At 34.7% G+C, this 25,267-nt stretch overlaps 2 protein-coding genes across 2 annotated transcripts; both read left to right on the forward strand.

Moving 5' to 3' along the window:
- The first annotated feature begins 7,350 nt into the window (after nucleotides 1–7,350).
- Nucleotides 7,351–8,307, forward strand: LOC100618929 (olfactory receptor 14A2-like). The gene has a single exon (XM_003340427.2). It carries the CDS (start codon nucleotides 7,351–7,353, stop codon nucleotides 8,305–8,307), a length of 957 nt encoding a protein of 318 aa, XP_003340475.2.
- A 7,458-nt stretch (nucleotides 8,308–15,765) lies between these two features.
- LOC100017035 (actin-related protein 2-like) lies at nucleotides 15,766–17,508 on the forward strand. Its single transcript, XM_056818516.1, has one exon. It carries the CDS (start codon nucleotides 15,863–15,865, stop codon nucleotides 16,421–16,423), a length of 561 nt encoding a protein of 186 aa, XP_056674494.1. The 5' UTR covers nucleotides 15,766–15,862; the 3' UTR covers nucleotides 16,424–17,508.
- Nucleotides 17,509–25,267: the final 7,759 nt, after the last annotated feature.

The raw sequence follows: 25,267 nt of genomic DNA on the forward strand, positions 1-25,267 counted from the left end.
ATTAAATCTATTTTTCTCATTTTGAAGTTCCAGTAAAATAATATTAAGAGACAGAAAGACTTATTTTAGGTTGGTCCTTTTTTTTTAAGATTCTTCCTTTAGCTTGTTGAATGCATTGACAATATAAAATATATAGGGTTCAGGACAAGATAGAAACAGCAAGTGGTATGTAAAAACTGACATTCTCCAAAGTTTCAGGTTAATTATGGGCTCTTAATTTGTTGTTATTCTTATAGCTCTGTTGTTATTAAGTTTAGATAAAGAGGCTTTGAGTAGTTTTTATCACATTAACTAGTTACTGGATAAGCAAATTTAGGAGGTTGTACTAAATTGAACTTATTCTTATTACTGGCAACTTTTAGTAGAATACCCTAGGAATCAAGACAAGTAACTTGAAACCGAAAAAAAGTGGACCTCCTAGGAGGCCCTCCCTTCAGAGCTTCCCTGAGCCAGAGGTCTGTCCCAGAATGTCCAAAAGAAGATATTTCTAGGGAACAGAAATTTGCTGACTAAATGAATACCAAGTATGGCATGTGAGATAACTGAAGGGCTGAAAGTTTTCACTTCAGAGTATTTAGAACTAAATTTATATAAAAAACTAACTTAAATCTGAGAGAAATTCAGCAAGCTATTAATGAACTCAAATATTTATAAGTGTCCTGAATTTGAAGGCTTTTGTGAAAAGTTTGTCATATGTTGTAAAAACAAGGAAGCAATATGTTGCCTAGACTGTTTTCAAAATAAATGGGTATCCTATCAATGTTTTTCTTTGGCATGGGGTATTTTCCTGATGCCCAAATTAGGAAAAAATAATATGGGGATGGGGGTGAGGAGAGAATGATTCTAGTGCAGTGATGGCAAACCTATGGCAGGTGTGCCAAAAGGGACATGTAGAGCCCTTTCTGTGGGCATGCCTGCAGTCTCCCACCTGATTTCATTACTAGAAAGCCAGAGGGACTGGGGGCAGAGCTACTCCCCTCCTCCTCTCCATGTTCCTGAGGACATTCCTCTCTTCACCCACCCCTCTGCCCAATAGCCCAATGGGGGCACTTCCCCCCGCCCGTTTGGGGTAAAGTGGTTAGGGGGGCCTGTTGGGGGAGCAGGGCATGGCACTTGTTCTCTGGTGGGGGCAGGATATGGCATTAGGTCTCTGGGGGTTGGAGGGTTGGGGCCCAGCACTTCATCTCTAAAAGGTTTGCCATCAATATTAAGTAAAATCTTTATCAGTATATTCAAAAAAGGTTTTTCATTTTAATTAAGTAGAATTTAGATAAATAATGCTTGAAGAAACAATTCAACATTAGAAAACTATTAACAAAATAAAACATATTAATGCTGGTCATTGAAATTTTATCAACAAATATATGCAGAGAAAGAATTTAATAAAATATAATGCTTAAAGTAAATTTAAAAAGCTATTAAAAGATATTGGAAAGTTAAAGTCTTCTTTGAATATAATCAAAAGAATTTATATAAAAATACAGAGCATTGTTTCCTATTAGAAATCACTACAATGATATCATTTACTAAAATTCTTTTTTGAAGTTTGTCATTTACATATGTTGCCCCCTTCTAATACCCTGCATGCATCTCCTAATTTCTTTTTAGGAGATACTCAATTTTAATTCTTCAAACATTGAATTTTTCCAAAGATTATAGCCAAAGAACCATGCCTTATATTTAATGACTGTTTTAATTGTGTATTTTGTTGTTATTCCGTCATTTCAGTTCTGTCTAACTCTTTGTGACCTTATTTGGGGTTTTCTTGTCAAAGAAACCAATAAAGTAGTTTACCATTTTCTTCACCAGATCATTTTACAATTGAAGAAACTGAGGTAAGCATGGTTAAGTGACTTGCCCAGAGTAAGGGTCGGAGATCAAATTTGAATTCAGGAAGATGTGTTTTCCTGACTCCAGACCTGTCACTTTCTCCACTATGTCACCTAACTCTTTAATTATGTATACACTTGTAAATAAATGTCTTCTTCAAAATACTTTAAGCCCCTCAAGAGCAAAGATTGTTTCAGTTTTTGTCTTTCTTTATACTTGGGCAATGCTGATAAAATAGAATTGAAAATAAAGCTCAACTTGATCTGTAAATGTAATACTATAAAAAATTTCATTTAAAAAACATCCAAATCAATACAACTCAAATAAGAAAATATAGCAAAACATTTCATATACTAAATCTCTGACATAAGCCACATAATCAAAAAAGGTAAGATTAAGGTTTTCTTACCAACAGATAATTTTTCAAAATCTATGAACATAGATTTTGAGATAATTGCTAATTTTAACTATCCATTATTATTATTCAACAGATTTAAATTAAGAAAAACATAATAAAATATTTTAAAGTCCAATATCACTAATAACCAAAGAAATGTTCATTTTGAAAAATAAGGTATCACATTACTATAATCAAATTTGAGGAGAGAGAGAATGTAGAAGAATGGAAAAAACTCTATACCTTCTCAGGGATGTGTTCATGGGCATGGAATATCACACAAATTTTCAGATTTTTTCATCTACTGATCAATTTTCATGACTTTTTTCCCTTTTAAAACATATTTTTGTACTATGATATGAAAAGGGATATACTCTGGAAAGGGGTCTTATCCTAAAAAAATTTCAAAGCCTGGGATTAATTCTATCTTTGTCTCTTCCTTTAAACTTCATTTCTATTAAAATTTAACTAAAACTCCCCCTTCCCTTAGATGTCCTTCTCCATTCCTCTTAGCTCCCAGAACCTCATACAAATTGCCTTTTTTTCTCTGTGTGTTTGTGTGTCTATGTATGTGTGTACAAGTAACTATGTATAAAGGAAGACATTTAAAATAAACTTTCCTTGAGACAAGGGACCATTTAATTTTTGTATTTTATATTTCAAATGCCTATCATAGCACTTGGCATACTGCACGTGACTCATCAAAAGATTCTGGACAAGATTTAAAAAGTAAACAAATTTTAAATTCTAAAGTGTGATATATTGACTAAAATATTCCACCATTAGAAGTAAAAAGTAAAGTAAATAAAGATATATATATATATATATATAGGAAGAAATCATGGCCAGAAGGACAATATGCATACTGATTTCAATTATTTAAATGAAAGTATTTTAAAAAACTCATGAAAAACAATAGACAACCTTGTTGCCAATATATTAAAATTAAAATATATTTCCCCTATTTAAACAAAAACTAAATTACAAACTGGAATTTTTGTATGTACTATCATACAAACCTTCTATGCTGTTTAAAAAACTTTTCCTAAGATTTCTACTTTCTCAATGATTTTTCGTTTATACTTGTTTGCTGTCAAAACAAAAATTATCAGTGTTAAGTTTTCTCAATTAAAAAAAAAAGCATTGACGTCAAGTGGACACTAGAATATTTCTGTTGTTAGAGAGATAAGTCCTACAGTGACAACTCCCATGTGGCAGTGCTAATAAACCAGCTGAGAGTTCTGGGGTCTGAGCTATTCACTGCCTTGGGGACCATGTTGCTAAAGGGCTTTAGAAACATTTAACAAGGTCATTCTTCCTCAGAGAATTCTATAAGAGTGAAAGATGCAACCTATGGCGAGGATATTGACATCTCTGAGAGAGGACACTACAGTCAGATATCTGATCATTTACAGACAATTTAAAAACTCTAATCAAAATGGGGAAGTGATTCCTATAACTAAGCATATGTGAATCTTTTTATCTCAGTGCTACTTTAGGAAGAATCTACATTTTGGGGGTAATATTGGGTCCAGGAAATTGAAGGAAAGGAAAGCATAATTCTATATTGCCTCTTCAGGTCACCAATGGTTATACAACTTCCTTCACAATTTGTGAAAATTGTGCCTGTCCCAACATAAATTTGTTTCTTCCAGGATGGAGATTTTATAGTCAGTCTCACTTTCTATGAATGGCCTGATGAATTTAACTAATTATAAGGTATGAACTTCTACTTTCCAATGTCAAAATAAAGATGAATCCATGCCTTTATAGCAAGATTCCATCAAAATGTGCTTCTTTCACTTTGATAGGATATTAAATATGAAAGACAAAATGAGTACATGAAGAAGGGATAGTTTTTACACTCATTACATTCATGTATAATATGCTATTTACATGTGAGTTATATATTTTTTCTGGGTTGTTTTGCATATAATATTAAGTATTAACTTTATATATAAGTGCTGACCCGAGGCAAAACTGAGAGGTAAGAATTGTTTTAGATGTGATCTAATAATAATTATTTTCCCCACCTTTACCTTTTGAAATTTATTTCCCTTTTCTTTTAGAATGCTGTTTTCATTTCTCTCTCTTATTGTCAACATATGATACTTCTTCCTTCAATTAGGATTGCCCTTTGAGGATTCCTGCTGCCCTTTTTATCTTATGATCCAAGAACATGTATTTCCTACAGGAAATACATTCTTCTTTTATCACAATATTTTTGACGTTTGAAATTCTACTTGTACTATAAGAACCCTGTCACAAAGTGTAAAGCTTTCTCTGGTGTCGTCAGTTAAAAGTAAATTCTCCTGATTGTAAGATTTAAATTAATATCCAATAATTCCAAGTATTCTATTTTATAAGATTTATTAATAATCACTTGAAGTAGAAGAAATAAAAGGACAAAAGAAAAAGCCTGAGTAAAGAGAAGTTTTCCCAGCCATGTTCATGGGAAAAGCCAGAGGGGCAGGATCATATATAAACTTAATCTCACAATGTAAAGACGAATGTGAGAAGGAAAGTGGGAAGCTGTGATTTAGAGTCCTGGGGAGCAGATTCTAATTATATGTAATCAACAAGCATTTATTAAATATTTGCCTTGTGCCCATAACTGTGCTAAGTGATAGATTTTATTTTTCTAACATGGAAAACATATCTCTGCATATATGATACATGATTATACATATACTCATGTGTATATATGTTTATACATACACATGCACAGATATATATTCATATACATATGTATCTGATAGAAAGAATAGTCAAAACTAAGATAAATATCAATGACAATATCTTCATCAATACTGATAACCTTATATACATGAAACAGATACAAATTATCTAAGAAAGGTAGGTATGAGGCTGGCAATTTGGCAAATAAGAAAAAGTTTCGTGCAGAATATGGCATGAGCTAGATCTTGAAGAAAATCAGGGTTTTCAGAAGTAAGAGAGGAGTAGGGAGTATATTTTAGGGCTGGGGATCAGATGATAGAAAGGCATACATTTTGATTTGTTAATATATTATATTTATAAGATTTGAGAAATTGAGTTTTCTAATATTAGAAACAGCCAAAAGTTTGTCTGAAGTAAAGAAGACACCAAGAAAAATATTGTTTTATAAGACTTGAAATACAGGATAGGTCCAGGGCATGAGCTTTAAATATTCAACAAAAGTTTTTGTACTATATCCTAGTGGTAAGAGGGAACCAGAGATATTTCCTGAGTAGCTGAGGTGGAAAGAATGTGTGACATGACAATACTTGTATTTAATTAAAAATCATTTTTTATCTATTTGGGGAAAGTATTGGAATGGGGAGAGACAAGACATGAAGACCAATTAAGAGTTTCTTTCAGTACTCTAGGTGGTGGCTATGTGAATGGAAAAAGGTAATGAATGTTAAAAGTATTGAGATAGAAAATGTAAGATTTGGCAACTGAGTATATTGTGGAATAATGTTTTCAGCTGTGATTATGCACCAGAGTAACTGGAAGGATAGTTGTGCCTTTGACAGAAATATGGGAGGCTGTGAAGCCTGGGAATCAGAAATTGAGGGATGAGTTCTGTTTCAGATATGTTGAGTTTGAAATGTCTGTGAATGATTGAATTTAAAATAACCAATGGGTATTTGGTGATATAAGATGGTATCTTTGGAGTGATACTAGGAATGTATATATAGATATGGGAAACATAGAAAAAGGAATAAAAAATAAACCTATAAGAACTGTTAAAGACAAAAAGCGATCGTATATAAAAGAAAATAAAAGAAGACCTAGGACAAAATTTGACAGTATTTATTCTCACATCTCTCTAGTTCTTTCACATATACTATATGTGTATAAATATATGTGCATATTGTCTCATTTCAAGTAGTTATATAAATTTCAACATCAAATTGAAAGCTTTCAGAAATAATTATTCCCCATACTCACGCTTGCATAACAAAAGTTAGAAAACTTAGAAACACTAGTAAGAACTTTTTAAAAGTTAGTTTTAGATTGTGTGAAGGAAATCATGGCGTGGATTGGGTCATGAGGACAGAGGGGCAGCAAGAAAAAGGCAGCAATAGAGTCAAGAAATCAAGAGACTGGGAGGCCCAGGCAAAATAGAAAGCCACAGTTGGCTCCTGAGACTTGATGTGTGAGAGTTAGTGGGAAGAGGAAAAGTGTGATAACCTGAGACAAGAGCAGATTTCACACTCTTCTCTTCTGGTTTTGTTGCTTGCTGGATCCCACAAGCTAGTGCACCACCACCTACTGACTAACAGTAAAAATGTAGGCAATTTAAAAATAAATAAGGTAAAATTAAATAATAAATTTAAGCATAACTTTAAAAAAAAGTTAGTTTTACACTTAATAATTTATTTCCATGGTGAGAAGGGTAATCTAGAATAGGAATGGCATTGTCTATGGTCAAGTAAAAGACAGACATAAAATAATGTATGTAGAGTTCAAATTGGTACCCTTGGCCTTATTAGAATGACAATTATAATCTTGGGCTAAACATTTTGCCTTTATGGGACATTTGGACTCCTGAAGAAATTCTAAAGAAATTAAATCCCTATTAGTTTTGAGACTAGAAATTATGGACATGTTTCAGTGAAGAGTAAGCAGATATTTGTCTCAAGTTTGGAAGGAGGCTGGATAAACTATTAGAGTTGCCTTGAAATTAGGAGTTTGTTTTAATATTTGAGCTCGGAAACCATACATGAGAACACTGAAAAAAATACTTAAATACTCAGCACCAATAACCTATCTAAAGATTGGGAATAATAACTCAAACCACCTACTTCATAGGGTTTTTGTCAGGCGTATGCTATGTACACCATAAAATGATAAATGTAGCAAGAGCTGATTTTGCTATTTTCTTTTTCCAGTTCCGAATCACATTCTGAATTTTACATATATTTGGAATTACAAGAAAACTAAAATCATCTCACCAAAAGCCCTCATTTTACAAATGATAAAATTGAGGTTGACAAATAGTAAATTACAAATTACAAAGTGGGAAAGCCAGACCTAGAAGTCACATCTCCTAAAACCTAGATCATTGTGTGTTCTCAACATCTGGGACCTACTTTTTTTTCTCTCTCCAGATAATTAAGAGAACTTTTCAGAACATGGGTAATCTCACAGTGGTGACTGGATTCCTCCTCATGGGCTTTTCCAACACCTCAGACCTGCAGATCTTACATGCCATGTTCTTCTTGTTAATCTACCTAGTGGCTCTAATTGGGAACCTGCTCATCTTCACCCTCATCTCTCTTGATGGGTGCCTCCACACCCCAATGTACTTCTTTCTGAAGAACTTGTCATTTTTAGATCTCTGCCTCATTTCTGTCACTGTTCCTAAATCTATTGCAAACTCCTTGAGCCACAGCTGCTCCATCTCTTACTTGGGATGTGTACTACAGCTCTTTCTAGTGATTTTATTTGCAGGATCAGAGATTTCAATCCTCACAGTGATGTCTTATGACCGATATATAGCCATCTGCCAGCCACTCCACTATGAAACCATCATGAACAAAGAATCTTGTGTGAAAATGGCAGTGGCTTCCTGGTTCAGTGGAGGAGTGGTTGGGACCATGTACTCAGCTAGTACATTCTCTTTGCCCTTCTGTGGCTCTAGGGAGATCCATCAGTTCTTCTGTGATGTACCTTCTTTACTCAGGATCTCCTGCTCTGAAAAACACATGGCAGTTTATGTGAGTGTCTTCATTGGGTTGGGCTTAGTGATTTTCTGTTGTATTTCAATCATCATCTCCTATGGTCACATCTTCTCAACTGTGCTGAAGATTCCAACAACACAAGGTCGGTCTAAAGCCTTCTCCACTTGCCTGCCTCATCTCATTGTTTTCATAGTTTTTGTCATAACTGGTTCCATGGCTTATTTAAAGCCACATTTGGACTCTGACTCAGTTCTGGATCTATTGTTGTCTATGTTCTATACAGTGGTGCCTCCAACTTTGAACCCTGTCATTTATGGCCTGAGGAACAAGGACATGAAGACTTCTATAACAAAATTCATAGCTTGGAAACACTCATCAGAAAGATTAATGAAACTATCTTTTCCATGATCCTATTCCTGTTTTTTTAACAAATCAGTTATTCCCCTTTTGTGTTTACTGACATAAAAATTATTTTCATTTCTTGTCCAAGTCTAGAATATCATTTTGAAAGCTTAATTACAAGGCCAAGAACTTACAAATAAATATGCTCTTCCAGAGTAACTGTACTCATAACTGAGCAAAATTATGATACTTTATATTTCTATAGTGCTTTATAATTTTTCAAGTGCTTAACATAGAGTCTGGCAGATAGTAGGCACTTAATAAATTCTTGTTAACCATTATTAATTTTCACAGTCCTATATTTTATCTCAATAATAATTCTAAATTATGGTTATAAAAGATATTTCAGGATCATTTTATGTTTGAGGAAAGTGAATCTCAGGAAAATAAAGTAATTTGGCCAAGTTCTCCTAGCTCACAATCATCTTCTTGAAGTGTAGTTTATTTTATCTTAGACCACGTAGAGAACTGTTAGTCAATGTATATGAATGTGAAGGTTTTCGATCATATTATTTTAATGAAAGTCAATTACTATGAAGTGTTATATATGATTTTTACTATATATCTAAAAGTCATAAAATCATTGAAAAGTAGTACTGTCAGAAGCTATCTAATTTGTATCTTGAATTTCAAATAAAATACTCACAGTTGCTCATTCTTCCTGCACCAGAGGTTTAAAAACTTGAAACATGATAATAACAGAATATATAAAGGTATCAGTATATACATACATGTATATTCATATGCATGTGTGTTTATGTATGCATGCATGTGTGTATGTTCATGTGTCTATGCACATTGTTAGAGATAGAGATATATACATACACACATATATAGGGAGAGAGACTGAGAGAGACAGAGACACAGAGATAGAGATAGAGAGTCAGAGACAAAGACAGAGAGACAGAGAGATACCCCCAAATCAAAGGCACTGATCTATTTCCACTATTTCCTGAAATGTCATTCACTTAGACTTGTTTTATTTAGTGATGAGGTGAAAAGATGATAAACAAATGAGTCACATTTTAGGTGTTTATAATCCTGTGGTTATAAGCTATGAAACACCATTTTAAAAAGTAAGAAAATGCTGGTCTCATCTACCACGTAACTTAATTTCTGTATACTAAAGATATACATGGAAAATATTTTACTTTTGCCTACCAAGTTGTTTCCTTTGAGACTGTAGCCTTTTATCACAGAAGCAGAAATTTGATAAGATGCATTTGTAAGGTGATAAGAAAAGTTGTTGAATTTATCACAACTGTTAAAATCTGTGTTCCTGAAATTAAGTTCTTCTGCATAGGTTTAAGCACGATAAAGGTGTTTGTGTTGAGAATGTTATATAAAAACATATCAGTATAACCATATTAGAGAATTAGATAGAAAGAGAAACAGGTAGATTTGCTTTCCATTTGAATGTTTAACCTTTGTGGGGGTTTTGTTTGTTTGTTTTTCTCTAGTATATTCCTGAGCTGTTTTTAAAGGGTTTCCCTGCCTATGTATCACATTCCAAATGTGTTATATATAGAGCGAGCAGAATTAAAAGTTTGATCCTCAATCACGAAGCTCACTTTGAAGTTGACTTTCATTTTTCTTTTTGATTTGAGCACATATAATATAATATCCAGAATTTTATGATAACCCAGAGGTATACTTGTATATTTTTTCACTAACTGGTAAATATTCTACATATATTTCAATTAATCAACTAAGTTCTGTATCCAAACCTAAATTCATCAAAATTTCTTTAATAAACAAGAAATTTTTTCCTCTATCATAGTTACTCATGTCCCTTATCATAAATATCTTAAACTTTGAAAAGCAAATTAAAGGTAAAAAGTTACAAAATATATAATAAATTAACAATGAATCAATAATTAGACATAGATAATTATTTGTAATATTTTAACTGTGAGAAAGAACACAGCCAGTCACCTCAAATCATCAATATAGTTAGAGAGGTCTTTACTTATTAAAACACAATTCCATAATCCAACCATTCTAGAGGGCAATTTGGAACTATGCCCAAAGGGCACTAATAGACTGTCTGCCTTTTGATCCAACCATAGCACTGCTGGGTTTGTACCCCAAAGAGATAATAAGGAAAAAGACTTGTACAAGAATATTCATACCTACGCTCTTTGTGGAAGCAAAAAATTGTAAAATGAGAGGATGTCCTTCAATTGGGGAATGGCTGAACAAATTGTGGTATATGTTGGTGATGGAATACTATTTTGCTCAAAGGAATAATAAACTGAAGGAAGTCCATGGGAAGTGGAATGACCTCCAGGAATTGATGCAGAGTGAAAGGAGCAGAATCAGGAGAACATTATACATATAGACTGATAACACTGTGGTACAATCGAATGTAATGGACTTCTCCATTAGAGGCAATGCAGTGATCCTGAACAACTCAGAGGGATCTACAAGAAAGAACACTATCCACATTCAGAGGAAAAACTGTGGGAGAAGAAATATAGAAGAAAAACGACTGCTTGAATACATGGATCGAAGGGATATGGCTGGGGATGTAGACTCTAAAGGAACATCCTAATGCAAACACCAACAACATGGAAATAGGTTCTGATCAAGGACACATGTAATACCCAATGAAACTGTGTTCCGGCTATGGGAACGGTGGGTGGAGGGGAGGGAGGGATATAATATGATTCTTGTAACCAAAGAATAATGTTATAAATTGACTAAACAAATTAATATAAAAATAAATAAATAAAACACAATTCCATAGTATTTAATCCATTCAGGATACAAATAAGTTTATTTTGAAAGAATCCCCTTCATCCTTTTATAAGATGATATTACAATAGTTTCATAAATAGAGATGATAAAGAAATATTTCTCTTCTCAGATTTCCAGATTTTATTAGAAAAAAAATTCTGCTTTTCTCAAACCTTCAAAAGTGCAAGTCCTTTTACAGAAAAAATGAGCACTACTAGAAAGAGAAGAAAAAAGTATACTATTAGAGTCACATTTTGAAAGTTGGAAATGAACTCAGAAGCTCCTTTTGGCCAAAGCACTTATTTTACAAATGAGGGAGCTGAGGACCAGAGAGTTTAAATAAACTCTAGGATCAAATGGATAGCAATGACAAAAATCATCATTTTATCTCAAATATAGTAATATCACTATTTTTTTCAATTGAAAATTCCAGGAAAAAAATCCTTTCCTGTTTCAAATTGAAGTAACACAAACTAACAAGATTTTAAAATAACTTCACAGTAGTTTCTATGTAGTGTTCTTTGGAAACTACATTAAGAAGATACATTTGGTAATTAATTACATTTAGGAAAAATAACATTGGGTGAGAATTTACCTAAATACATTTAGCAGTTTTTCTTTCAGATTAAATGCATTCTATCCTCACTTTCATGTGTTTAAATGTGTAGTTTCTTTCAAAGATCACTTCAAGAGCAAGTTTTGGTTGGAAGCTTTTCCTGATTCCCCAGCCACAAGTGCTTTCCTCTTTGAAAATTCTTATCACTACATTTTGCTTGGGTTGGCTAAATGATGCAATGGATAAAGCACTGGGCCTAGAGTCAGGAATATCTGAGGTCAGATCTGCCTTAGACACTTGATTAACTGTGTGACCCTGGGTATTTCACTTAATGCAGTGAAATGAGATTATTAAAAAAGAAAATGGCAAACCATTCCATTATTTTTCCCAAGAAACCCCCCAAAATGGGTCATGAAGAATAAATATGACTGAAAATGACTAAACAATCAAGAACATATTCTATATATCCAGTCACTTGTTGATTCTTGCAAGAATTGCAGACCAAGCTTTTAGTATGGGGTTACTACACGTGCTCCATCTAAGATATATGGCTTTCTCTTTTGAAACTACAGTCTCCCCCCCTTCTCAGATATGCAGCCTATGTTGAAATGCAATTTAAAAAGTTACTCATTACTAGATATCAAGGATATTGGAAAATTACTATTGTATTCATATAACCACATATAGGAAATATTATTTTTCCAGGCCCATTTTTTATGAGTAGCTACAAATGTTTGTTTTTCTCTATTCCTTTAATTCATTCTCATTTTAGTTAAATAAGTTTCCTGAACCTAAGGCCAGATTTCCATGGCAGCTATAACTTGGATTTACAAATACTCAGTAATTTAAATCTGCATGCTTTGAATTTCTCCATTTTCTCTCCAATCTTCTACAAGTATCCCAGCATACAGAATTGCAATGGATTTTTCTACCATTTAATATAAAGCAACACACATAAAAAATTAAATAATTCTGCTTGAAGGAATAACTGTTCAAAATGGGGTCAGCCCCTACTCTCAGCAATAAGCTAAGTAAGGAAAAGAGTAGCTTGACAGCTTTCTCATTTTGTCCCACCTTAAATGAGAAGGACAAGTAAAGGCAGAGGGTGGGCATTTGAGTCTCCAACCCCAATGGAGTCTGTGGTTGGAAGACATGGGAATCTAAGCCAATCTCAATAGGAAATAGCATTCCTGTATGACAGATAAATGCTGGCAGATTCTGATGCATCACCAACTCCTAGAGCTCTTAGCACAGGGGTAGGACTCTGAACCCTTGACCCAAAGATCAGACTACTCTGAGAAGATTCAGCGCACAAACCAGTACAGCTGGGCTACAGTTCAGGATACAACATTTGACATTCTCCATCATTCTCAAAGAAAAACTTTCAGTTCTCTCTTATGCCTAAGAATCAGCAAAAAGAGGAAAGAGCTATTTCTTCACTTTACAAAAATAAAAAATAAAAAACAGTGAGAAACAGAAACGATTCAATTAAAAAGTGAAAGAGGTAATATACCTTCCAGAACTCTAGTCATCCATGTCTTTCATTTATCTATGTGGATGTTCTTTTAGACAGAGTCTAGAACTTCTTGAGGGCAAAGGATGTTTCCATTTTGAGGATATGCCTAGAACAGTGATTCTAGATTATATTGTTTCCTGTTACTCTACTATATAGACTTCTCCTCCAATTATTCTATTTTAAGTTAATATCAAATAGTTCTTAATGGTTAAAGTTTTGGAATCCAACCTGAAAATCTAAAAGTCCCATTTTCATCCCAATTCTTTTTTTCTTAGCTTCTTTCAATTTCTGGATCTTTTTGCTTTGCAAATAAATTTTGTTATTATTTTTCCAACTCTATAATGTATGCTTTGTGTAGTTTGATTGTAAATTAATGTTGGAGATAGTTTAATTTTATTATTTTGGTCTGACCCAGTCATTAGAAAATAGTATCCTCCATTTACTGGTCAAATTTAAACACACATACTAAATTTCATATTAAATGAAGGACAGGGGGAGAAAGAGGTTTGTGTATTAAACCATGAATCCATTAAAAACAAATACTGATGTTTATTATGGATAAAGATAAAATATTTATTTTTAAATTTAAGATTATAGTACCATATCTATGTCATCTTCTGAACTTCTGCCTGATTTCTTCCTTGTATATTTTAAATGCTTTGTTGACATTTTCTTTCTTTAATTTTTTTGTGTCAGTCATTAGTCTTACAATCTGCCCCAACTCTCCTCCCAATAAATAAAAGCCCTCTATTGTCACAAATAAGCATAGTCAAGCAAAACAAATCTATTTTACATTTGTTATACCAGAAAAATTATATCTTTATCTGCACATACAATACATACCCAGTACACCTTGAGGTAAGTGATAATTACAATTATTAAGATTTTGGTGTTATAGTTATAATTACAGGACTCCAATATGAAATTACTGAGCCCAAGAGATACTGATGACCATAAAGCATATAGACAATGACAGACAATTTTGTGCATTACTGCTTTTCTCACATGTTTTTACCATTTTTCAGGCAGTAAATGCTGACAGTTTCTAATTTAATAAAACACCTAGTTTACCATAATAGCCTATGATACCCTTATTTTCAACTACCTCAGATGGCCAACTCAAGTCTTTACCTAATTTCTGGTCTTGATAAAGAAAACCTGCCCCTACATGAACCTGATATTTATAAGTGAACATGGCAACTTCACAATATCTGGGTCTGATTAGGAATGCTCTCTCCCACCTCTATCATCATTTACCTATTTTCAACCAAGCCCATTTTTAGGATATAAAATTTCCCTGTGTGAACCATAACTTTTAGCATATACTTTCTTAAAAACAACTCCTTTACTTTCAAGCTTGAGGAGGTAGGGTTCTTTGTACCCCAGGAAGAAGCATATGTTTTCTTTTTTTATTATTTTGGCCTGCTTGCTGAACTACACAATACAAGGTTTATGCTTGTACGGCTTCTTGAGTACCAATTTCCTATGAATTGACAAATCCAAATGATTGTTTTAGCCCACCCAATTATGATAAATAAAACATGTTGGGAAGTATTCTTCATAATTATCTTCTGAACTTGTCACAGTATTGCTATGTCTATGTCTGTCACAATTGTTCTCCTTTCTAATGTTATAGTCATTAAAAAAATGTTCTCCTGGCTCTGCTCAATTCATTCTGGGTCAGTTCATGTAAGTCTTCCTAGGAATTTCTATAACTGACCTTTTTATTACTTCTGTTTACTCTCTAATTCAAACTACATTATTTGTATGAAAAATTTCAGTTATAATCAAAATTGTCTGTTTTATCAATTGTCATGCTATATTTTTTTATTTTTTATTTTTTATTTTTTTATTTTTTATTTTTTATTTTGCTCACCCAGCATGTGAAGACTGTTTTGGTGGAACAGGCGGAAGAAATCAACAAGAAGGTTCAACGGCTGAGAGGCGATGCAGCAAAGCACTGTGGAGTTCTTAGAGCATGTTGGAGCACAAAAGACAACATGGCCATCCAATGCAGCTGAGGAAGTCTCCAGGTGTAACGATTTTTCGTGCCACTGGACCCAGGCTTCCAACACCAAGAGAGTGGGACTGTCTCTGTGCATCGAATTTTCCACTTAAATCTTCATGCACAGGTGTCTTTGTGCACAAAAACGCACAAAGACAATCGTCATCCTTGGTTACCGAGAGACTACTACCATGCTATCTACACCTTATAAGACAAATGCATAATTGTAAGACATATGCATAATTGTAAAAGTTAGATCCATCACTGCTCCTCTAAAGTGTTTATCATGCAACTCTTTATATCTCAGTTGTTGGGTTTTTTTTTTTTTGCATTTGTTTGTAAAGTTTTTATCCTCTAATAATGACCAAAATGTGCTATTCATGTCTGTGAAATATTTATACTCCTATCTTTTCCCATTCACTAATTATGGTTGGTATATATTAGCTTTTCTAAAATTCTTTATGTGGTTCCTAAATTTCATTCTTATTTATTTTTTGGTTAGTTGTATCTAGCTATGAAGGAAAACATTGGTACTTCACAATTAGAGTTTTACAACATGTCCCTGAAACTCATTTAACTTTCTCTTTAAAAAAAATGAGGAGGAGGAAGAGGAAAAGAGAGCCTGGGTAGCGGCAGCATCCCTGGCTGTAGTAGCTTCCCCAGAACTAGCGGCAGCAGTGTCGGCTAGCCCGACTGAAGAGAGAGAGAAGCAGGCAGGCGGCGCTGGTTCTCTCCGGGGCTCACAATGGACAGCCAAGGCAGGAAGGTGGTGGTGTGTGACAACGGCACCGGGTTTGTCAAGTGTGGATATGCAGGTTCTAATTTTCCAGAACACATCTTTCCAGTGGGAAACATTGAAATCAAGGATCTAATGGTTGGTGATGAGGCAAGTGAATTGCGATCAATGTTAGAAGTTAACTATCCTATGGAAAATGGCATAGTTCGAAACTGGTATGATATGAAACATCTGTGGGACTATACATTTGGACCAGAAAAACTTAACATAGATACTAGAAATTGTAAAATCTTGCTCACGGAACCTCCTATGAACCCAACAAAAAACAGGGAGAAGATGGTGGAGGTCATGTTTGAAACTTACCAGTTTTCTGGTGTGTATGTAGCTATCCAGGCTGTTCTTACTTTGTATGCTCAAGGTTTATTGACTGGTGTTGTTGTGGACTCTGGTGATGTTGTAACTCATATTTGTCCAGTATATGAAGGCTTTTCTCTTCCTCACATTACCAGAAGACTAGATATTGCTGGGAGAGATATTACCAGATACCTTATCAAGCTGCTTCCGCTTTGAAGATATGCCTTCAACCATTCTGCTGATTTTGAAACTGTTCACATGATTAAAGAAAAACTCTGTTATGTGGGGTACAATATTGAGCAGGAGCAGAAACTGGCCTTGGAAACCACAGTTTTAGTTGAATCTTATACACTCCCAGATGGCCAAATTATCAAAGTTGGTGGAGAGAGATTTGAAGCACCTGAAGCTTTATTTCAGCTTCATTTGATCAATGTGGAAGGAGTGGGTGTTGTTGAACTGCTCTTTAACACAATCCAGGCTGCTGATATTGACACCAGATCCATATTTTATAAGCACATTGTGCTTTCTGGAGGATCCACCATGTACCCAGGGCTTCCATCTCGTTTGGAACGCGAACTTAAGCAACTTTACCTAGAACGAGTCTTAAAGGGAGACGTGGAAAAACTTTCGAAATTTAAGATACGCATTGAGGACCCGCCTCGCCGAAAGCACATGGTGTTTCTGGGTGGTGCAGTTCTGGCAGACATCATGAAAGACAAAGACAACTTTTGGATGACCAGACAAGAATACCAGGAAAAGGGTGTTCGTGTGCTGGAGAAACTTGGTGTGACTGTTCGATAAACTCCAAGCTTGTTCCCATCACATCTTTAAAGCTTTCTTTTTTTTTCGCTTTATTGCCAATCTTTGAACTCATTCAGCTACATGACATGGAAAAAGCCTCTTTGTGCCCTTTGACTCAAAAGGTCCAGTTTTGTTCTGATTTCTCTGGAAAGCTTTGTTAAAACATTGGTAAATGTGGCTAAATTTGACTATTTAATTTGACCACTTCCCTACAAACAAAACTGACTACTAAGGGGCCTGTCTTCTGCATTGTTCTTTCTCTTTAGGCATCTGGATAATTCCTGTAGGCTTTTTTATTTTCAGTTTACTGCTATAATGCTACTAGCTTTTGTCTTTAGCACACCAGGTGGTTTGCCTTTCTTAGCATAAGAAAAACTTTTACTGCAGCTTTTATAGCCTATTCCTTTTGTTGGGGAGTTACCTTTGCACCCTTTGTAGCCTTTCTTCCATACTGTGGAGCTTTAAGCTGTCACTGCTACTATAAATACCTTAAAGCCTTCCATGTGAATGTCTTGGGGAAATATCTGGTTCTGGACTAAAATGTTAAAGTTCTCTCCGCCCCGCCCCCTTCTCCAAGAGTTATTGGGGATGGGGTTGGAAATAAGTTGAGAGGTGTTTTATTTTGATTTTTGAGCTGTATATCTTTTCTGTGATTATATAGGGTGAACTTTATTTACATTACTTTTTATTTTGTAGGTTTTCTTTTTTAATTTTGGTATACATTTCCATGTGATACAAAAAGCAAGGATAAAATAATATTTAATCCATTTCCATATGGTTAAACCTTCACTTAAAAAAAAATTAAAAACAACTTCAAACCTTCATCATCCTGGGACTGGTTCCCTAGAATTTCTCAGTTGAGAGAAGCTTTTAGTAATTCTAAGTACAGAGAAAAACATTACTTTAAAAACTGAATTGTAAAATTGATCATTTTTGAAAGTGCTTTTGTTTATTTCTGAAGCGCTTATATTAAAATTTTGCAATCGCAGTAACCTAGTGCCAAGTACGGTTCTTAAATAGTGGAGATTTCCTGTAACTGACCAGTACTTATTTAAATAAAACAACGAGATATAGTCACTGGTAGTAATTAAGAAGAGATACCCCTACTTGTATTAAAAAATAACATTGGATTATGGGACTGGTTGCCAGTTGATAAATATTCACTCACAAGTCATTTTTGCTTGTCTTGTTTTGATACCTGGAAGGGGGAAGAGTGAAAATCAATTGTTTGAAATGTTTGTTTACAAAAGAAAAATCAAGCTTAAAAATGTAACTATTAAAAAACATAATTGTAGCTGCTAACTCTTCCACTTTTTATGCTTGAAAGGTTTGCTGTTTTATGTAAATACAGAGTAGGCTCTTGCCTATGCTATGTCATTTGTGTAAAACTACACAGTGGTTCTTAGTATTTATTGTAACTATCAAATAATATCATGCAGATGAAGTTCTTTCCAAATCTGTTGAATAAAGTGATGAGATTATATTACTTTCAGGTAAAAATGAGAATTTTCAAAGACCAAGAGCCTTATTCCAGAAGCATTTGTTCACTAACAGTAATGTCTAAAGAAAGGAGATAAAAGGGAACTGGACCTATGATTCATTGTCTGGGGAACTCTCTCTGTCGGTCTAGCTTCCCGAACCCACAAGAAGCTACAAGGTAGAAAGATAGAGGAAGGATAGAAGTTTTGGATACCGCGAGGGGCGTGGCGGAGCCAAGTTAGAGATATGAGGTGGCAGAAATGAGTCAGAAAATCACGCCTTATTAATTATAATGGAGCCACAGCAAAACTCTGATCAGTGGACTACTCAGAAGGCTTATTCCATCCAAAGATCCAGATTCAGTACCACACATGTCGGAGACATGATAGAGAAAAGAAAGTGCCTGGCCAAAGGCCAGGTTCCAGGTGAGAGAGAGAGAGAAGGAAAGGAATTAAAGATGGAACTTTGCCAGAGCCCAAGCTCCAGCAAGGACAGGCATCAGTGAGAGATGAGATCCAAGAGAGGGCAGAGATTGCTGTGGCTGCTTTTAATGTCTTTGATATGCAAATATACACAATACATAGGGATGATTATCATTGGTTAACGACAAGGTATAGGTGTGGTTTCTCTTAGCCAGGTGGACACAAAGAAACCTGTTTCCCGCCTCACCTGGGGGAAGCTGGGATCAAGGGTCAGAGGCTTTCCTAGCCATGCCCAAGACTGAGCATGCTCTCTTCTAAGCCACTCTGTACATACTAACTGTTTCCCTTGTCCCTAGATAGGGTTGGACTGCTACATTCAGGAGCCCCACTCTACTACCTATGGCAACTTACTGCAGTTACCTAGAGCATTGGAAGGTTGAGGGACTTCCCCAGTTAAACAACCAAGAGGGAGGGCATGAACCCCTAGGCTTCCTGGCTTTGAGGCTAAGTCTCCTGTATGTTACACTGCCTCTCTTGTCTTTAAAAAAAAGAAAGCTTTTTTAGTCCTATATTTATGAAAACTTCTGTTTAAATGAAATAAAGTACAAAAAAGAGGTTAGTCATGCAGCCAATATTTTGATAATGGTGATTGTATTTACTCTTAACTTGGAAAAAGACAAATTTGCAGGCATGCTGGATGTGCTTTTCAGTACCTTCACATTAACAATAGGTAATAAATCTTGTATTGATATGAGGTATTTTGGATTCCTAAAGTCTTCTAAACTTGGACTTCATGAGGTAGGATACTCTTATAAGTAGGGCACTCTTGCGCCATTAGCCATATCAGAGGATCCACATTTAGAAGTATTGGTTATACTAGAATAACTCTTCAAGATAAATGGAATAACTTCTGACTTTTGAATATTATTGAATCCATGGAATAAATTTTTTTAAAAAATATTCTTCAAAAAATTGTTCCCTTGAATCGAAAATCTTCATTATGATATTTTGAGTTAAAATAATATTTAGTGTTTCATCTTTATATACATATGTATTACAAAATCCCATTTTGAAATTTAATTCTCATTAGTTGGTTGAGTACACTTAGAAATGTCTTTTTGAGTGTCTTTGTTTAATTGCTATTTTCATTGTGTCAGATATGGTTCTTCCCCCCGCCCCCTGAAGTTTCCCAGTACTCTCATAGCTTAAAACAAAATACTGATGTGAAAGAGAACTGGTTTTGTCTTCTAAAGACAACAGTTGCCCAGATTTATAATTATGATGCTTTAATTTGACTTTTTATCCAGAATTTGCTTATGGCTTTGACAGTTAAAGGGTTTCTTAGGATTACACCCTATTTTTTAAACATCTATCTCCCTTAAAACTGCACCAAAGTTTGGTATTTAGGATGCTAACCCACATAAACTAACAATACAGAAACATTATTATAGATCTGAGCAATGTTAAAATATATGGAAAGCCATTTGAGAAACTGTCAATGGATATTTCAGTAGAATTTTAAATTTAATTTGAGCACAGGCCTTTTTAATTAAAAAAAAAATCAGATTTTTCAGAAAAAAAAACAAAAACAAAAAAAAACCCGAGATGTTATGCATTCAATGTATAAGGAATTGAAATGATATCATGGTCTATGGTGCCTTTCAGCAAAAAGATGGTTTCCTTGTTTATCTTCTACCTTAAGTTTATTTTTGCTAGTACCCTGTCAGAGATCATGATTGCTACAATTTTTTTTAAGTTTAGCTGAAACACAATTGATTTTGCTCTAGCCTACATATTTATTTTTCAATATGTTTCTATATGTTTCAAGTATGTATCTAATAAATAAAGGCACATAACAAGCTTTTACTAGGTAGTTACAATGTGTTAGACACTATGCTAAGCACTAGAGATGTAAATAGAAGTAAAAGACAGGCCCTTCTCTCAATGGGCTTTCATGCTTTCATTGAGAGGGGGAACCCTCAAATTATAACTGAACAGTAGGGATGAGGAGAAAGGGCACCCAATTGGGGTATGATACAAAAATATAAAGAGGCTGAAGCAAAGCTGAGAGGGAAACAAATGATGATTGCCCTGAGCTCCTGAAAAATTCATCAATTAGAGAAGGGGATCATATATGGAGAGTGATATTCTGAAGAACACAGGTGCTAAGGGAAGTTAGATAGTAAGAAGGCAGTTGACATATGGATGAAACAGGACATTGTTGGACAATTTCTATTAATTAACACCTTTTATGAAGGAGTTAAACACTTCACAGTTTTGATCACTGTATGAATTAAGCTTCCCAAGTGCCAATTTCCTGAGAATTTTCAAACTCAGGTCTTTGCTTTAACTCAAACCATGATGGCACATAAAGCATACTTGGAAATAACTTTCATCAGTCTTCTGGAGTTGTGATTGGTTGTTGACCTGATGTGTCTATATCCTTCAAAATTATTTTCTCCATTTTGTTCTCTAATTCATTTTTTTCACTTTGCCCCCAAGCATCTCTTTATAAAGAAAGAGGAGATAATAAAAGGATGAATTCAGCCTTGATAAAATCTGCTTTTACTCTGCAGACATTTTTCTCTTTCTCTAGCCCAGACCCCAAAGGTTCTTACTCTTCCCCTTTTATTTTATTTATATCTTCAAGAGCCACCCTTTGATATTATTTATTGTGCTTATATTAAATCTCTCCTTGAATCTAGAATACTTATTTCCCTGTCTCCCCCTCCCATTTCCCCTTTATCTCTGTAGCCTTAATTGAAATCCTACACCCAAATCTACTACTCTCCTTTGATTAGTTCAGATGAAAATGAAGGTCAAGTGTCTCCCACTCCAGAAATCAATGATTCCAATGTCATTTACTGCCTCCAGGACAGTTATCTAGAATTCTGTCCTGCCACTAGACTTTGATGAGTCTAAAGAAGAAGTGAGGCTGATTTTGCACAATTCTGCATCACTTAAATCCATTTCATTCACAAGGTAAGATCATCAATCCATGATGTCATTGGTCCTCTTCAAATAGACAAAGTCTCTTCAAAAAGGACAAAAGACTCTCCTCCCACCTCTCCTTCTAGATGGTTTAGTTTTTTACTTGGGCACACTGATTATGTCAGATAAATTTCTCCAGCATCCTTGAAGATCAATTTTTATTAAAAAAAACACTCTAGGACCATGTGTCAATTTTCTCTATGATATCTAATGACAACTGGGTTCTCAAGAGATATTTGTAAATATTTTACAAATACTACAATGTAAAAACTTGATTTTCACTTTGGATTGTTTGCTCATATTTACAACCATTTTCTGTATCACTTCCTGTGTTTATGTTTCAAAATCTCTACTAACTAGTCTTTTCAGCAAGAAATTCTTTTAGATTAAAGGTTCAGGTCTCCCATGAGAAGTGTACCTACTTTTGCTGCAGAAATTACTCTTAGAAGTAAGCCAATGTTTTATATTTTTTGGCTTTTAGAATAGCATATGCCAAGCTCCCTACTCATTTATGGTGATAACGATTAAATCCTGACTGTGGCTCCTTAGTATTAGAAGAATTCATCCTTGCTGTAAGTTTGCAATATTTTTTTCTTTAACATGGAAATTCTGGATTTCAGCAATACCATTTTTTTTAGTTTTCACTCTGGGGTTTCTTTCAAATATATTCATTCTGTTTTCAGTTTCTCAATTTGTTCTACTAGGTCTAGAAAGTTTTCTTTCATTGTTTCTTGATACACAAGGTCCAAGAGCTTTTTTCATAAATAATGGATTTCAGGAAGTACAAAGATTTTTCAGTGTTCCCGTTCTATTTTATAGATCAGCTGTTTTTATAGGAAAATAACATTTTCTAACTAATTTTTCAGCATTTTAATTTTGCATTAATATTTCTGCTTGTCTCATGGAATCATTAAATGCAGTTTGACACTGTTACTTGAGTAATCTATCTCTTGTATTAGGTAATTGATTTACGGGTTATGATGATTGAGAGATCAGATCTGTCACCCTCCTCCTTTTTCTTCCCCCTTCCTTTCCTCTTGACTTTTTGCTACCCCCTTCTCAGATGGTTCCTTCAGTTGATGCCACTGGAAGAAAACTGTGATTGAGCATCCTAATAAATCTAATAGATAACTCTCTCTCTTTGAATAGTTTATTTTATTTTTCCAATTTGAATTAGTTTATTTAGTCAATTTAGAACATTATTCCTTGGTTACAATAATCACATTATTTCCCTCCCTCACCTCCACCCAAACTTCCCACAGCCAACACATAATTTCATTGGGTATTACTTGTGTCCTTGATCAGAACCTATTTCCATGTTGTTGATGTTTACACTAGGGTGTTCATTTAGAGTCTTCAGCCCCAGCCATATCCCTTTGATACATGTATTCAAGTAGCTGTTTTTCTTCAGTGTTTTTACTCCAACAGTGTTTCCTCTGAATGTGGATAGTTGTTTTTCTCATAGATACCTCCAAGTTATTCAGGGTCACTGCATTGCCACTAATAGAGAAGTCCATTACATTCTATTGCACCACAGTGTATCAGTCTCTGTGTACAATGCTTTCCTGGTTCTGCTCCTCTCACTCTACATCAACTCCTGGACGTGATTCTACTTCCCATGGAATTCCTCCACTTTATTATACCTTTGGGCACAATAGTATTCCATCACCAACATATACCACAATTTGTTCAACCATTTCCCAATTGAAGGGGAGACCCTCATTTTCCAAATTTTACCACCACAATGAGAACTTCTTTAAATATTTTTGTATATATTTTTTTTCCTTATTATCTCTTTGGGGTACAAACCAAGCAGTGCTATGGCTGGAACAAAGGTCAGACAGTCTTTTAGCGCCCTTTGGGCACAGTTCCAAATTGCCCTTCAGAATGGTTGGATCAATTCACAGCTCCACCAGAAATGCATTACTATCTCTACTTTGCCACATCTCCTTCAGCATTCATTACTTTCCTTTGCTGTCATGTTAACCAATCTGCTAGGTGTGAGGTGATACCTCAGAGTTGTTTTGATTTGTATTTCTCTGATTTTTTTTTATTTTTTTATTAATATATTTTATTTGATCATTTCCAAGCATTATTCGTTAAAGACATAGATCATTTTCTTTTCCTCCCCCCCACCCCCCATAGCCGACACGTAAATCCACTGGGCATTAGATGTTTTCTTGATTTGAACCCATTGCTTTGTTGATAATATTTGCATTAGAGTGTTCATTTAGAGTCTCTCCTCTGTCATGTCCCCTCAACTGCTGTATTCAGGCAGTTGCTTTTCCTCGGTGTTTCCACTCCCATAGTTTATCCTTTTCTTATGAATAGTGTATTTTTCTCCTGGATCCCTGCAAATTGTTCAGGGACATTACACCGCCATTAATGGAGACGTCCATTACGTTCGATTATACCACAGTGTATTAGTCTCTGTGTACAATGTTCTCCTGGTTCTGCTCCTCTCGCTCTGCATCACTTCCTGGAGGTTGTTCCAGTCTCCATGGAACTCCTCCACTTTATTATTCCTTTTAGCACAATAGTATTCCATCACCAACATATACCACAATTTGTTCAGCCATTCCCCAATTGATGGGCATCCCCTCGTTTTCCAGTTTTGGGCCACCACAAAGAGCGCAGCTATGAATATTTTTGTACAAGTCTTTGTGTCCATTATCTCTTTGGGGTACAGACCCAGCAGTGCTATGGCTGGGTCAAAGGGTAGATACTCTTTTGTCGCCCTTTGGGCATAATTTCAAATTGCCCTCCAGAATGGTTGGATCAGTTCACAACTCCACCAGCAATGAATTAATGTCCCTACTTTGCCACATCCCCTCCAGCATTCATTACATTCTTTTGCTGTTATGTTAGCCAATCTGCTAGGTGTGAGGTGATACCTCAGAGTTGTTTTGATTTGCATCTCTCTGATTATAAGAGATTTAGAACACTTCTTCATGTGCTTGTTAATAGTTTTGATTTCTTTATCTGAGAACTGCCTATCCATGTCCCTTGCCCATTTATCAATTGGAGAATGGCTTGATTTTTTGTACAATTGATTTAGCTCTTTATAAATTTACCCCAAATCTATTCCACTGATCCTACTTTCTGTCTCTTACCAGTACAAAATTATTTTGATAGCCACTGCTTTACAGTATATTTTGAGATCTAAGACTACAAGTCCTCCTTCCTTTGCATTTTTTAATGATTTCCCTGGATATCCTTGATCTTTTGTACTTCCAAATGAACTTTGTTATGTTTTTTTCTAATTCAGCAAAATAGTTTTTTAATAGTTCAATGGGTATGGGACTAAATAAGTAAATTAATTTGGGTAGGATTGTCATTTTTATTATGTTAGCTCATCCCAACCATG

Source organism: Monodelphis domestica, chromosome 2 (genome assembly GCF_027887165.1).
Source record: "Monodelphis domestica isolate mMonDom1 chromosome 2, mMonDom1.pri, whole genome shotgun sequence".
In the NCBI taxonomy this organism is placed as follows: Eukaryota; Metazoa; Chordata; class Mammalia; order Didelphimorphia; family Didelphidae; genus Monodelphis; species Monodelphis domestica.

What these genes read in the sequence shown, in the direction of transcription:
- LOC100618929 (XM_003340427.2), top strand. Translation starts at nt 7,351, where the DNA reads ATGGGTAATCTCACAGTGGTGACTGGATTCCTCCTCATGGGCTTTTCC.
- LOC100017035 (XM_056818516.1), top strand. Translation starts at nt 15,863, where the DNA reads ATGGACAGCCAAGGCAGGAAGGTGGTGGTGTGTGACAACGGCACCGGG.